We start from the raw sequence: 15574 nt of genomic DNA on the forward strand, positions 1-15574 counted from the left end.
GCGCCGACTGATTGCGTAGCGGGCGGGGCCGGAAGTGCCGCTCCCTGGTGGGGGCTGTTCATGGCGGTTCCGGGGTCTCCAACATTTTTCCAGCTTGTGGTCCTGAATCTGTCCGAAGCGGAGGCAGTAGAGCTTGAGGTAAGGCTTGGGAGTGTGTGGGGTTCGGCTTTTGAGCATAGAGACACCTTATTGTGGACAGGGATCGAGCGGAATCAGCGATCTGGAGACAAAGGCCCTGGGCGGGGGTCCTTGGTTTTGATCCCTGCGTGAGGAGTTCTTTGGAGACAGCGGGGAGGGGGGAGATTGAAAAAAGGGGAGCGGCCTGGAGGCCGCCTCCCAGAGCTAGGAAGGCTTGCGAGGGGGAGTAGGAAGGAAGGGGGTTTCCTTTACCTTAGGCTGAGGGCGGGGCCCAAGGACTGTTGAAAAATAGACGAGGGTGGGGGTAGCTAAAGGACTAGAATCCAAGATTCTGAGGCCCAGACCAACCTGCAAGTGATTTTGCTTTCCTGAATCACTTCAAGTATCAACTGGAGGGTCACGTGTATGGAACCCATGCATTTCCATGTCTGGTTTTAGTAACTACTGATTTTTTTGGTTGGATTATAAAAAGCTTTGAAGTGCTGTAGATGGGGCTCACCAATTAACCCTAATTGCTCCTTTCCCCCAGGTTCTTGCTGGTGTGAAATGACTGAGTACAAACTGGTGGTGGTTGGAGCAGGTGGTGTTGGGAAAAGTGCACTGACAATCCAGCTAATCCAGAACCATTTTGTAGATGAGTATGATCCCACCATAGAGGTGAGGCCCAGTAGTAATCTGTTGGCTCCAGCTTTCATTTTTAGATTTACCTTTTTACCAATTAAAGGAATAAGTAGGCTAGAAAATAAAAAGTTAATTTGTATGTTCATTCAGTAACACAGTATGTAAAGCATTCCACGTTTGTAGAGTTCATTTCTATTACTTGCTGAAAATTTTCTCAAAAGTTTACAGTATTTAACAGCTCTGAAAAGTGTTGCAAATTCAAGGTTGAACACATTCAGCTTCTTCAGATATGACAGCTCTGTCAAATAGAAACAAAGGCCTAGGTAGAGGTACTGTCTGTCTGATTATATGGCAGGTTAGAGATGGAGGATTCGGAGATCTATCTAGTTCAAGTGTCTGAGACAGAGTTGGAGTAAAAAGAACATAAGATTTTGAGTCACTATATTTATATCTAGGATTCTGGTCCCTGTTTGCTGCTTATTTAGTTATGTGAGCAAGCCACTTAACCTCATTGAGCCTCATTTTCTTTACCTTTTAAATTACCATATATTTTTCTATAACACAGGGATGTTGTGAAAATCAAATAAGGTCATATGCTTAAATTATTCGTGAATGGTAACACTGACCAATTGCCGGCAAGTCAATTCAGACTCATGGCAACCCCATGGGAAGTACTGCATAAATAGTACTTATTCTGAAGATTTTATTGTTACTCATGGAGTTCGTGCTGTAAGTTGGCTTCTATAAGCTTAAACTGGCTTCTTTTAAATAAAAGGTTTTATGATTTTATTTAATTAAAAAATAGCTAATTGTAGAGATTGTTTTCTATATTTTATTTATTTCATTGTTTTGATTATTTACTTGTTGTACTTGTTGTCTACATCCTGGCCTCCCTAACACCCAGCTATGAGAGTTTGATTATTGCAAACTGGTAATGGAACTCAAACATAGCCACTTAAAAATTGCTTATGATCGTTCATCACATCTTTATTTCAGCCCTAACAGCTTCAGTACCGATAGTTAGAACCTTTTAAGATTTTTATGAAGGTGTAATTTATGTACAGTAAAATACATACTTTTACTGTAAAACCTTGTCTACAATTCAGTGGGAAACCCTGGTGGTGTAGAGGTTAAGTGCTAGGGCTGCTAACCAAAAGGTCGGCAGTTCAAATCCACCAGGTGCTCCTTGGAAACTCTGTGGGGCAGTTCTGCTCTGTCCTATAGGGTTGTTAAGAGTTGGAATCCACTCAACGGCAACGGGCTTTTTACAACTCAGTGACTTTACTTTTGGATATACCTATGTAATCACTACCGAGATCAAAATATAGAACGTTTCCATTACCCTAGAGAGTTCTCCCATGCCCCTTTTCAATTGGTAACTTCTCTTTCCCCGCTAGGAAATAACTACTTGTCTGGCTTCTATTATTATAAATTTGTTTTGCCAAGAACCTGTCTTTATAATTTTTTTCATTTTCTCAGGACACTTAACTATCTTTCTTGCTTTGAGGAAGTTTTGATTAAGTGAATTCTGTGTTGCTTTGAAAGAGTAATACATGTTAGAGACCCATGATGAAGTCAGTTACAGTGGAATGATCAATGGGCCAGGAAACTAGGTCACATTCTGTTTTTGGAGCCAGATTTTTACGAAGTGTAATGATGCTACTTTCTTTGAACTGAATTCCCAGAATATAGGTAGTAAAATTTTCACCTTAAAGCCAATTGGAATTGTTTTTTGTTTGATCTATGCATGTCTGTCTTCTTAGGCAATTAATTTTTGTTTGGAACCTTGAGAAATTTGATTCTGGAATATTTTGCCAAGGTATAATCTGGCATGAGGAGAAAAAAGAAAAATTGGTATTAAAACTAGAAACAAATATTTTTGTATTTAGTCATAAATATTGTGTGTATGTAGTCAAAAATATAAATGATACTGTAATCAGGACCAGGTTATCATTGGAGGTGTGTTTACAATTTATAAAGTAGAATAAACAGCTCAGATAAGAGTGGTCCAGATTATACCTTAGTAAAAGACACCGTGAGCTTAATCTCTAGGCTCCTAACTGTAGTATGTAGATCCCTCTTTTGAATTACCCTGTTTTTTCATCTTTTCCAGGAACAGAGTGACCATTTTACCCTTTCTGCAGACATATAGGATTTGGGGTGTTGTGTTTTTTCCCCTAGGGTGACGTGAAGTGCCTTCTGTTTGTGATTATGTATTAGCATTTGGAGGAGCAAACCAGATAAACAGAAATAATGGACTTGCGTATCAGGAGCTTATTTAACCTTGTCAGTAACATTGCTTTCCCTGTGGTTTTTAGTAAAAATTGAATGTCCCTATCTCCCCACCCGCTTCCTCCACAACCCCAGGATTCATACCGAAAACAGGTGGTTATAGATGGTGAAACCTGTCTGTTGGACATACTGGATACAGCTGGACAAGAGGAGTACAGTGCCATGAGAGACCAGTACATGAGGACAGGCGAAGGCTTCCTCTGTGTGTTTGCCATCAATAATAGCAAATCATTTGCAGATATTAACCTCTACAGGTACTAGGGGCATTATTTTTTCTGGAAGGATGATCTTTAAGTGTGTTCTGAAGCTTTCTGGGGGAATGAGCGTGCCACATTGGGGAAGATACAGCTTTGTTATGGGAAGAGCTGGTTTTAGGTTGCTTGGCATTGAGAATCAGGTTATTATTGAAAGTTAATACTGGAGATTCGTTTTATATGAATGCTGTTGCTAGAATATGTGATAATACATAAATAAAACTTGCTAGTGGGAAAAGAGTCACAACTAGAGGTACTGTAATGAGAGATCATGAGGGGGTCTCAGAGAGGAAGACATCTCTGAGAAACATTTTTCTGTAATAGAAAAAGTGATAAATGGGGAGTGGATAAAAATGAAAGCAGGACAAAGGAACATAAAGATGGTCTTTCTCCATAGAACCATAAAGTTTCAAAACTAGAGTGTGTCTTAAAAATTTCTAGCACCACATTCTTACTTTACAGAATCAGAAACTAGAGTTCAGAAAGTGGTTTGTTAGGTTTTGGAGTTGTGATATTTACTAGTAGCAGAGCCAGGACCAAAACTTAGGGCTATTGTTTCTTAGCTCAGAGCTCTTTAGCAGAGTAACATAGTGCCTCAGAACGTGGCCTCTGCCTGGGTTGAAACTTGGCTGTATCATCTACTAACTATGTGACTTTTGGGAAGACTGCTAAATCTTTGTGCCTCAGTTTCTTTATCTGTAATGTAGAGATAATAGTACCTACCTCATAGAGTTTGTGAAGATTAAATGATTTAATGTACTTGTATATATATCACTCAGGAGAGTACCCATCGCATAGTAAATGCTCCGTAAGTGTTCTGTCTCCAGCCTTGACTCTTGGCTTATTCTCCATCCATATGAAGATGTCTGCTTACAGAAACAAACTGGCCCAAAACTGAATTCAGTGTTTTTTTTCTTCTAAACCTGCTCTACTTTCTATTTTCTCTCTCTGGACATAAAATATCCCACACTTGGCAAACACCCAATAAATATTTGTTGAATTGAATTCCTAGAAGTCATTTCTTTTCTTCCGTAAAAGACATTTATACAGTTTTCATTTTATACCCTAACTCAAACCAAAGATGACTTAAAGCATCTTGTAAAAATGTACAAAGTATAGAAGATAAATTTAATATAAAAAAGCTTAAGAAATAAGGTAAAGAGATTTTTTAAAAAATGGAGTTAGGAATGAGTTTATTCTGTAACTGTGCGCCATGAAGCTTCGTTGACCTTCTAGAGCCAGACTACAAATTTGGCAGCTCTTGTGAGAAGTGTCTCCGTGCTGAAAATAGATCCGTTGCTGAGAAGAAGCAGAATTATACCAAGACCAGAAGAAAATTTTCTGATGGATCTTCAAAGAGGGTTGTTTAATATAAAGAATAGTAGTAAACCTAACAGTGACACGGTCCAAGTTGATTACGCTTTCTTACAGTATCGCTTAACATAGCTTGCCGCCATCGCGCCAAAGCACATTACACTGCAGATACTTGGTGTAATGTGGTTCAGGTACATGACTGCATGTAATCCTGGAGTCTGGAGCTGTGCTGTGCAGTACAGTACCTGCAAACCATATGTGGCTATTGAAATTTACATTAATTAAAATGTAAAAAATCAGCTCCTCGGCCACACTAGCAGCTTTTCAAGTGCTCATGTGGCTAGAAGCTACCATATTTGACAAAACAGATACAGAATGTTTCATCACAAAAAGTTTTGTTGGACAGCGCTGTTCTAGAGAATCTACACGTGCTCTGGGGTATGACTGCCATGTCATTGAAGAGGATGCTAATCAATTGGAAATTCCAGATCTGTCAGTCCCCTTTTATTTAGAGCAGTTCTAGTGTTTGTATATTATATCTTGGACTTCCAGCTATAATTTTGTTTGATGAAAATGCTGGACACCCTTCTGGAGAAGTGGGTAGGCTGTTCTCTGTTAAATACTGTCACTTATTCTGAAGAGAACTTCTAAAAGTTACAGGCTGTGAGCTTTAGAGTATTTACTTCCAGACTTCAATCTAGACAGCAATTTTAAGTTGCCAGTTAAATCCAGGGCTACTTTTCTCTCTTTTTTTTTTTAAACTATCAGCCAGACTTGGATAGAATAGCCATCCACTTCCACTAGGAGGTGAACTGGCACTTGGCTTTCCCATGGCTATTGGATCAAGTCTAAACAATCTCCTTAGCTTACAAGATCTATAACTAGTGGGGGGGGGAAAAAGTGAAACTCAATACTAGAAGCTAATAAGGTTAGGTAAAATTTTCCGGTTTCTCATTTGCCCTAACTGTTCATCCCTCCTGAAAGCTTGATTATTCTTACGTCCTGATAACATTCCTTTTTTTAGGGAGCAGATTAAACGAGTAAAAGACTCAGATGATGTACCTATGGTGCTGGTGGGAAACAAGTGTGATTTGCCAACAAGGACAGTTGACACAAAACAAGCGCATGAACTGGCTAAGAGTTATGGGATTCCGTTCATTGAAACCTCAGCCAAGACCAGACAGGTATCTTTCAGCATCAGGGCAAGGGTTTGTTTAAGGCAGAAAATTTTGATTGACTCTTGGCTAGAAATACAACGCACACTGTTTGTTCTTAGGAATTTCTAATAGTGTTCTGTTTACTTGAAGCCCAAAATGAACTTCTTATTCTGGTGTGCGTTTTTTACTTCCACATTAACATGCACAAATATTTCTACAGTGAATGCCCTTGGTTAAAAAATATTTATAAACATTAGTCCTTTCTCTTAACACCAATCATTGTTTTAGGGTTTAAGCCCTCCTTAATGGAATCTTCAGATTTCATAGTTCTCTATGGTCCAGATTACCCTTTCTCCTTTGCTTGATTTTTGTTTTTTTGGCAGAATGTGCCATTCGTATATCAGTCTGTTCATGTGATTCAGTAGGATGCTAAATTTAGTGTCTGCCCTCTTACTCAGTTACCCTATTTTAACAGCTAAAGTTATTTAGAGGCAGCGAGCTTTAGAGTTCCTATTAATTTAATAGTTCAAATTTCCTATTAATTTAGCAATAGGAATTTAAAATCCACATGAAGAAGTACAAATGAGAGAACTTAAAACTTGGATTCTATCAGTGGAGCTGTCTTTATTATTTTCTTTCTTTTTTGCTTATTCTTTTATAGGGTGTCGAAGATGCCTTTTACACACTGGTAAGAGAAATACGTCAGTACCGAATGAAAAAACTCAACAGCAGCGATGATGGAACTCAAGGTTGTATGGGGCTGCCTTGTGTGGTGATGTAACAAGGTGAGCATTGCGGTCTCCTGACATAAGTCTCGTCAGTTAGTATCAGGCAGTTCGGAGGAGTGTGAACTGTTGTTTTGTCTACACCGCTATTTAAAAGGATGATCTCTGCTCACTTGTAACTGTTAAATAGTTTTGTTATGGCACCCTTTCTGAGAATAATGAGGCCTGAATTATTTTTAAAACATATATTCTACAAACATCTTTATATTTTTTATAATAAGAAATTAGAAGACATTGTTTATGAAATATATGTATCCCATATTCTTGGCCCTGGCCAGGAGTTTGAAGGATCACTACAAATTGAAAGTGGATGACAGTGACACGGTGTGTGTTCTTTTCTTATAGATACTTACAGAGTTCTATCATCAGAAAAGAGCCACTTTCAAGGTAGGACAAATTTGGAAGCATATCATTGAGGTTGGATTTTTTAAAACTTGTTTTTCGTATACTCTTTTTGTGCCACTTGCACTTAAAGACTTCTGTCTGTATTTCAGCTGCACTGACACCTGGTCCTGACTTCCCTGGAGGAGAAGTATTCCTGTCGCTCTCTTCAGTCTCACAGAGAAGCTCCTGTATTTCCCCAACTCTCAGTAGATCAGTAAAATATCCTCTATTTGAGAAGTTCTCAGAATAACTACCTCCTCATGTGGTTGTCTGACCAGAGAAATGCACCTCTTGTTACTTGCCCAGTATTTTTCCTTCCTGGGTTCTCTTCCCTTACACACGTACACCTCCACCACCCCAGGTTTTTCATCTGAAAAGCAATTCCTGCTCTGAAACAGAGAACCAAACTGTAGACGTAAAATTCTGTTGAAAACAGTGTCTTGTGCTCCAAAGTAGCAACTGCTGGTGATTTTTTTTTTTTTGTCCTTTTTACTGTTGAACTTGGAACTAGGTTGGTTTTTGGAGAAATGTCATAAATTACTATTTGCAGAGAATATAGCTAATGTTGCTGTTTGGTTGGTTTGTAATGTTATTGGCTACATTCTATAAACTGGCATCTGCACTGTATTCATAAATACAAAAATGAATACTAACTTTTGAGTCTATCCTAGTCTTCTCGACTTTCATGTAATTAAATCCAACTCTCACAATCAAGTGCCTTTTTCCTAGAAGTGGTTCGTAGACTTCCTTCACAATACTTCAGTGGTGTAGATGTCTCAGAAACCATTGTATATGCAAATGAATGTCTGTGATCTCTCTACCTTTGAGGAAAAGATACACCTGTAATAGCAGATGCCATTGCTTACAGGTATGAGTTGGTTTTCTATTGGCCTGTTTTGGGGCTCTCCAAGGAGAAAAATGAAACTGGAAATAATTATGAATAACTTCACTTAATTTTTACCTAATTTTCACATTTTTTTGTAGGTTATTACCTATAAAATACATGTAATTTGTTTCTTATAGCTTACTGATAATCTAGTGTTCAATGAACTTCCACTGGTATTCAAATTTGGGTCATACCAGAGAGCTCTACATTTGCAGGTGTTCAAATATTGTAAAGATTTCTATTTAATAGCTATTATCAATGATTTCCAAGCCTCAAATACAGCATATTAACAGACATACTACATTTTGATTGTATATTGTGGTATCTTGATTATGTATATAATTATTGTCCTCAGTCCCTCCTCACTTCATCTTCTGCCCCTCATGCCATAGCAGTGGGGCTTTATTAATGATTTCAGTTGAGCAAAGCATGGTGCTGATAGACCAGGGTCACAGTTCGAAAACTTGAATGAGCCAGTTAGCAGCTCGCAGAGAGAAATTCTTCCACATTTGCACATTACACCAGTAACTCCAGCTAGTAGTTTTGCCAGATGCGTGCTGTTGGCTCTGCAAGGAAAGAAGTGGTCAGTCAGTTAACAATCCTTCACCGTGACTGAAAAACTTGGTATCCTAAGGAAGGCTGGTTTAGAAGGCTTTTTAAATAAAGTATTTAGACTTTTTTTAGCCACATGAAACTAAATTAAGCCAGTACATTTTCTCATTAAATATTTTTTTGAGAATGAGGTGCCTTGAAACCAAATTAAAAAGCTTTTCTTATACGTAATGTTTTTTGAAGGGTTTAAAACAGGATTTTTATTAATTAGTCAGTGCATACCAGATAACCAGAGCTGGTGTGTTTGTTCAAGACAAGAAGTAGTCTTTCAACTGAAATTGTGGTTTGAGAAAGGAATAGCAAATATAATTCATTGTTAGTTACAACATTGGGAGACTCGGCTTTTCCATTTGCAGATAATACCCTGGTAATTCTAATGAAAAATAGACTTGGATAACTTTGATAAAAAAATAATTCCAAAATGTCACTATCTGTTCAGGTCTTCTAGTGTCGAAACACTCACTGAGGTCCTCCATCTTTTAGTATCCACATTACCTTGAAAGGAATTCACAAGTTCAGAAGAGCCATATACTGTGCCCATATAAACCTAGAGACTTGTGCTCCTTCATGCTACTTTGAGAGCTTTCATAGTGCTGTCATCACCTGTAAACAAGCTCTGCTGCTTTGGTTCTGCTCCTTTGAAGCATTGCTCTATAATTTTTCTGAGGCTAGGTTGGGGCTTATCACATCAACCAGTCATCTTCTAGAATTTTTTTTTAGCATCTGTGTGCCTGGCGGCATGACTCTTTTCCTAAGAAGTGTATTAAATTTAATGCTAAGTTAGGGAGAAAAGATAAAATTACTCACCTCAGGCTCTTGTGCCCACAGCCCTCCTACGTATCTGTAGTTTTCTTGGGTGTACTCTAAGCACAGAAGTATCTAAGTGGGGCCAAAATTGAGTCTTGAAAATGTTCTTATTCACTTCTTAAGAAGTTAAACTTGGGTGTGAGTTTTGGTACAATAGGGCAACAAGCTTACAGTTTTTTAAAAATGCTGAATAACTTCAGTTAGTGTGGTATAAAGTATGGTTTTTAGAATATGTTTGTGAGTCTGAAAGTAATTCTGAGTTACCTCAAAATCTGAAAGTTTTTTCCCCAAGTTAAGTGCCTGGCCAGCTGTCATAAATTATATATTCCTTTGTGTTTGTTTATATACTTTTTAAATGTTGCAAGTTGAAGAGTGAAAATAAGATGTTCTGTCTAAAGGCTACCATGCATAATCTGTAAATTAATCTAAGTGCTGAATTTGCTCAAACAGCTTACTGTAGAATGCTACTGTAAAATATCATACTTAAGACTTTAGGAGTGTAATAGTAAAATTAGTCACAATTTTATTTTAATGGGCCCCTCCTTTAAAGTGCTGTGAATTTTTGTTTTGTTTTGACTTGAAAACAAGGACAGAGAAACACTTTAAAGAGCTATTTTTCCCCCGTTCCAGAATAATCACATTTTGCTTTATATTTACCATCATAGACACTTAAGCTGGCAGCTACAACCCAGTACCAAAAAAAAAAAAGGTGCATTCTGCTTCTTATAATTTATCTCAGCTATTTATAAGAAGCAAGGATAATTAATTAGGGAAAATATTTTATTTGGGTGATTTCTATAAATAAGAGACTAATTTTTGTGTATTATTTTTCATCCTTTCCAAGTTTCTTTAAGCAGTCTGACATGCCACAAAATTATTTTAAGATATTTGGTCTTTATGAGAATTGTTTTAAAAGTGTCTGTTTATCAGAATAGTTAACAGATATATTTCAAAATATAACTGGTAACTTTAGAAAGCCTGAGTACTGACCTAAGAAACATTTGGGAACTATTCTGGAGGGGAGGGAGGGTTTCAATGGAAGTTTCATGACTTATATTTCTGTGCCATCAAGTATAGGTAAAAATATCAACTGTGTAATTCTGTTGTTTAAATGGAAACTTTGGCATCCTTGACCCCTAAATAAAAGGGCTGGTATTTTAAGTTGACTATTGTAAATTAATCCATCCTAATTTTTTTTTTTTTAATTTGGTTAAATACTTTTCTTGTTAAATGATTTTTAAAAAATAAAAACTGGAAGTTCTTTGCTTAGTCATAATTTTTTTTCTCTACTAAAGTGCCTTCAGTGAAAGTTAATATTAATTTCTGATTTTTAAATGTAACGTTTGAACGGGGTTAGAAGATCTCAGTTCTTCATTCTCTTTCAGTTTAAAATATGTCAAAGCTTACTTTAAACTATTACTTTGGGGGTGATTCATAGCTGTATGTCATAGTCTTACATATTAATATGAAGCACTTAGAACTGTCATTGGAAGTCTTTGTCCCATTTTTTGCATTACTGCATGACCTAGCAAACTTAGTACAGCTAGAGAAGCATTGGTGTAGGAGCCAGAGAACCTGAGTTCCCGCTCTAATTGTACTACTCTGGCCTAGTTTCCTTATTTGCAAAATTTCCTGACCCCAATTATGGAGATATAATAGAATTATTTTAAACATAAACTTTTCCATCTAACTCTGGAATACTGTGATTATGGGTAACTTTGTTTATTCTACTAACGAACAATTTTTTCAGTTTTTTTCATTAAAAAAGAGGGGAGGGGCATCAGTAATATTTGGCTGAATAGGACTACTACAAATATTTTTTCTAAATAGGACTACCTCAAATAGTGTTTATAAATAGGTTGTAAAATGTATATGGAAAAGAAGCAATGTGGACTTGTTATATCTATAACAGATTTTCCCCTTAAATTTATCACCTAGGCTTCATATCAGATATTTTGTTAGACTAATATTTGACCCTCTGGTAACTGAGAAGAGGAAAAAGGATGTTTTCTTGCTTCTGGTGATAGCTGCTATTTAACAAAATGAATCTACAGAAAGGCAAAGGATGAAAAAGTGCTAAAGAAGCTCACTTATTTGGAATATGAAGGGACTCTGTATCCATCTCTGCTGTTAAGGTTTATGAGCTCATATTAAGCAATACTCAAGGTCATTAAGAGGCCTACACAGTTGCATGAGTTATTTGATACTCATATGTAAAGGGGCCCAGGGGCCTTTGATCATTTTGCAAAATTGCTTAAAAGGCATTTCAGAGAATGTGCAGCTCCATGACTTGAGAGCACAGAAAGACTGTCCAATATCCACATGGGAAGGGTATGATTTGTAATACCTTTAAAATATCTCTTGGTGATGACATATGGCCCTATACCTTAATAAAATGGGAACTTATAGAACACAGATAACAAATGCTCTCTCAGTGCCAAAAGGAACATAAAAGTTTAGGGGCATGAACCAGAAGTAGACCTTGTGAACTAATAATAATCCTTATTTGGAGACTTTGTATTTTACTACATGATTTACTTCACACTCTAACTAAGGTAGCTTATTAGCCTGCTGGTGTGAGTGTGGGTGTGAGAGAAGGGAGATGGCATTATCCAACCTGAAAGAAGGGACTTAGTTTCTTCTTAGCTAGTATACAGTTTACCATCAACTTGTAGAAGCTACATAAAAAGTGAAACAAAGGTACAGCACCTGCAACATTACGCTTTAAAGGGCTATAAAGTGTTTCGAAAGATAGAGGCAGCTGCATGCCTGATGGGGGAGGATGGAGTTGGAATTGAGCAGTTGCCTACTGGAGCCTGTAGATGCAGGAGCCTGTAGATGCAGGAGCGTAAAATATTACCCAGGTTAGGAAAATCAATCTTCCAGAATGGCTGCTATGAAGTGATAAAGTTTGGACTATTATGCTTTTTGAAGGAGGTAGAGGTGTGTGAATTAGGTATAATAACTAAATCTGAAAGAAAACTTGCACGTTATTTAAAAAAACATTTTAAAAAATTTATTTTTATTGTGCTTTAAGTGAAAGTTTACAAATCAAGTCAGTCTCTTACACAAAAATTTATATACACCTTGCTATATACTCCTAGTTGCTCTCCGCCTAATGAGACAGCACACTCCTCTCCACCCTGTATTCCCCTTGTCCATTCAGCCAGCTCCTGTCCACCTCTGTCTTCTTATCTCCCCTCCAGACAGGAGCCGCCCACATAGTCTCATGTGTCTACTTGAGCCAAGAAGCTCACTCTTAACCAGTATCATTTTCTGTCTTACAGTGGAGTACAATCCCTGCCTGAAGAGTTGGCTTTGGGAATGGTTCCAGTCTTAGATTAACAGAAGGTCTGGGGACCATGACCTCTGGGGGCCTTCTAGTCTCAGTCAGACCATTAAGTCTGGTTTAAAAAAACATTATTATTTTTTTTTTTGGTATAAGTGTCCTCCACATATACAGCTGAGACCCTATACTCCTGATAATGAATGCTTCTTTATCAATGGAATGACGTTCCATTTATCTGGAAAGTTAAATCAAGAGATCTCATTCTTATGCTTGTTTTGCCTGGGATTTGAGGAGTTTGATGTTTAATACAAAAGCTCAAATGAAACTCTAGCATGGTATATGAACTGAAATTACCAAGACCTGTACCCCATCACCCCATCATTCTGTAGCTGGCGTGACATCTCAGAGAACCACATTTGGGTCCCACTGAGGCATAGCCACAAACCCTAACAAAATGTTTTTTGTTACATTGGCCCAGTTAATTTTCCTTATGACACCTTCCTAATTTCATTTAGTAAGATTTTATCAGGCACCTACTATGTGTCTAGGCCCTAAGCTGCCCTGGGGATACAGCAGACAACCAAAGAGACATAGGTTCCTGCCCTCATTCTTATATTCTGTTAGGGACGAACCTAAAAAAGTCTTAATTCCAATTTGGTGAGTGCTGCAAAGAAGGGCAGCATTTACTCTGAGACATGATTTGCTTAACCTCAGTGTTCCAACTGTTGGCCTCTTGTCACTTTTCACATTTACCTCCTTCCCTGATTATTCTGAGAATATTCCAGGTATCCAAGATGCACCAGACTGTGTCTCATACCGTATTGCCACTTGTGCCTTTCCTTTTCAAGTCAAGGGTTTGTAGGAGTGAAAACTAATATATATTGCTTCATAATTTCAAAGTGCTCTTACATATCTCACTTACTCCTCCATGTTAAGTAGTAATGATCTTCATGTTACTAACAAGAAAACTGAATCCCCTCAAAACTGATGGGCTTCATCTAAGATTTGAACCCAGCTCTCCTGATTGCAGATCCTGTGCTCTTTTTGGTTCACTAATAGTTTTCCAACCATGCTGCTCAAAGCCCTTAAAGTATCACAAAGACTTGTGAAAAAGGCTCACTGGGTGGGGTTCTGCACCTCCTCCCCTGTCCCCGCACTTCAACCAGAGCAGTTCCACTTTCATCTGATTTGCATTGTAGGCTTCTATCCAAGATTTGGTTTGAAGAAGGTCTCATAAGGAAAAGTTTGAAAAGCACTTGAACTTCACCAGCCTACTTCTACAACCGCATAGCAAGCTGAGGATTTCTAGATTGCAATGCATGTCTAGCCCAGAACCCGGTATCTTCTGGATACAGCCATGCTCATTGCACAACTAAGCAATAGTGAAGCAGAATATAACAGTGGTTCAGAGCCTCCACTCTTGAGCCAGAATACCTGGGTTTAAAACCCGCCTCTACCACTTAGCTGTGTGATCTTGGGCAAGGCAACCTCCCTGTACCTCAATTTCTTCAACTGTAAAATGGAGGTGATACTAATTCCTCAAGAGATTACTGTGAAAAGTAAAGAGTTATCACGTGTAAAACAACTAAGAACAGTGCCAAGCACTGGTACTGCTGCATGTACCCCATAGCATACCTCCCTCTAACAGAATGCAGTTCACTGTTGAAGTTCGGATTGTTTTGTTAAAAGCAAATTGCTGAATTTCAGTTCCATTCAAAAGGCAGGAAATAGTTTGTCCCATGGAAAAGGATGAGTCTTGTAAATTTGACTTCTTTATTTTTAGACTTGTATGGGAAATTTTTCTGACAGGAAAATGAGACTGGGTGCATTAAAATATCATAAAATTCCTCACCATTTCACAGGTTTGGTTTTGCTCCAAACCAAAACACATTCCTGAGGTATAAGGTAGGTCATACACCTCTCACGGGGTGACCAAGAAAGCCTGTAGTTGCTGCTGCCAAAAAGATTGTAATCCTAAACTGGAAGTTGCAGTGAACTCAGAACTGCTCCCAGTGAAGCAATGTAACAAAGGGTTAGGATAGTATGGAAAGTTCACTACTGGTAACTGAGGCCTGTAGAACCCTTTGGTATGCTGTGGTCTCTGAACGGCAAGTCACCGTGGGCATTATGGGGCATTGGGTGAAGAGCAGCTTGGAAAGAGGTGGGAGTTCCCAGCAAGTTTCTCAGCAGGGAGGGAATTCTGCCACAGCAGAATGGAAAGAAGGGCTTTCTGAACAAAAGGAGCCAGGCAGCAGTGATCTCATGTGTACAGCTCATTCCTGTAAAGTGTTTGTCATCTGCTTCCTCTAGAGCATCAAGTTCTGGCTATCTCTAACTCAGTGCAATACAAGAAATCTCCGGTTAAAAATAAGACATGCTCCAAAAATGCGTTTGTAAATTTGTTACGTAGAAACACAGAATGTTTTCCCATTGAAACAGTGTTCTAAACAATGGTTGGGATTCCAGGTTAGCCCCTCAAACCAGTGTAAGTCTGTAATGTATCTGAACCATTGCACATTAACAATTATTAAAAAACAGATAATAATACTTATGTTTTGCTAGAAACTGAAGCAAAAATAGAATTATACGAGATTAGTTTATTTATGGAGCCCTGGTGGCACAGTGGTTAAGAGATCAGCTGCTAACCAAAAGATCAGCAGTTCAAATCCACCAGCTGCTCCTTGGAAACCCTATGGGGCAGTTCTACTCTGTCTTATAGGGTCGCTATGACTCGGAATCGACTCGATGGCAATGGATGGTTGTGGTGTGAGTTTCTTTATCTTATATACTGTACTGGTGCTTGAAGAACCACCCCCCCCCAAAACAATCCAAATCCCTTGCTGTCATGTTGATTCTGACTCATACCAACCCTATAGGACAGAGCAGAACTGCCCCATAAGGTTTCCAAGGAGCAGCTGGTGGATTTGAACTGTAGACCTCTTGGTTAGCAACTGAGCTCTTAACTACGTGCTACCAGGGCTCCACTTGCAGAAACCAAACCAAACCCACTGCTGTCGAGTTGATTCCGACTCATA

At 38.3% G+C, this 15574-nt stretch overlaps 1 protein-coding gene across 2 annotated transcripts; it reads left to right on the forward strand.

Moving 5' to 3' along the window:
- The first annotated feature begins 2 nt into the window (after window positions 1-2).
- On the forward strand, window positions 3-10511 carry NRAS (NRAS proto-oncogene, GTPase). 2 transcript variants are annotated; one of them, XM_049880013.1, is made up of 7 exons: window positions 707-795; window positions 1325-1488; window positions 3127-3305; window positions 5644-5803; window positions 6438-6561; window positions 6907-6948; window positions 7056-10511. In XM_049880013.1, the coding sequence occupies exons 2-5, from the start codon at window positions 1372-1374 to the stop codon at window positions 6555-6557; spliced, it is 576 nt and encodes a 191-aa protein (XP_049735970.1). In that variant the 5' UTR covers window positions 707-795; window positions 1325-1371; the 3' UTR covers window positions 6558-6561; window positions 6907-6948; window positions 7056-10511. The 2 variants fall into 2 exon arrangements, with proteins under 2 accessions (XP_049735971.1, XP_049735970.1); XM_049880014.1 differs by lacking the exon at window positions 1325-1488 and adding an exon at window positions 3-138 and having other exon boundaries at window positions 668-795; window positions 6438-6948.
- Window positions 10512-15574: the final 5063 nt, after the last annotated feature.

This window comes from Elephas maximus, chromosome 3 (assembly GCF_024166365.1).
Source record: "Elephas maximus indicus isolate mEleMax1 chromosome 3, mEleMax1 primary haplotype, whole genome shotgun sequence".
Classification (NCBI taxonomy): Eukaryota; Metazoa; Chordata; class Mammalia; order Proboscidea; family Elephantidae; genus Elephas; species Elephas maximus.

Excerpts from the sequence above, each read along its gene's own strand:
- NRAS (XM_049880013.1), top strand. The coding sequence starts at position 1,372 with ATGGTAACACTGACCAATTGCCGGCAAGTCAATTCAGACTCATGGCAA. Across the intron at positions 1,489-3,126 it reads TTACTCATGGAGTTCGTGCT|GATTCATACCGAAAACAGGT; the intron begins GTAAGTTGGCTT and ends CCACAACCCCAG. Across the intron at positions 3,306-5,643 it reads GCAGATATTAACCTCTACAG|GGAGCAGATTAAACGAGTAA; the intron begins GTACTAGGGGCA and ends TCCTTTTTTTAG.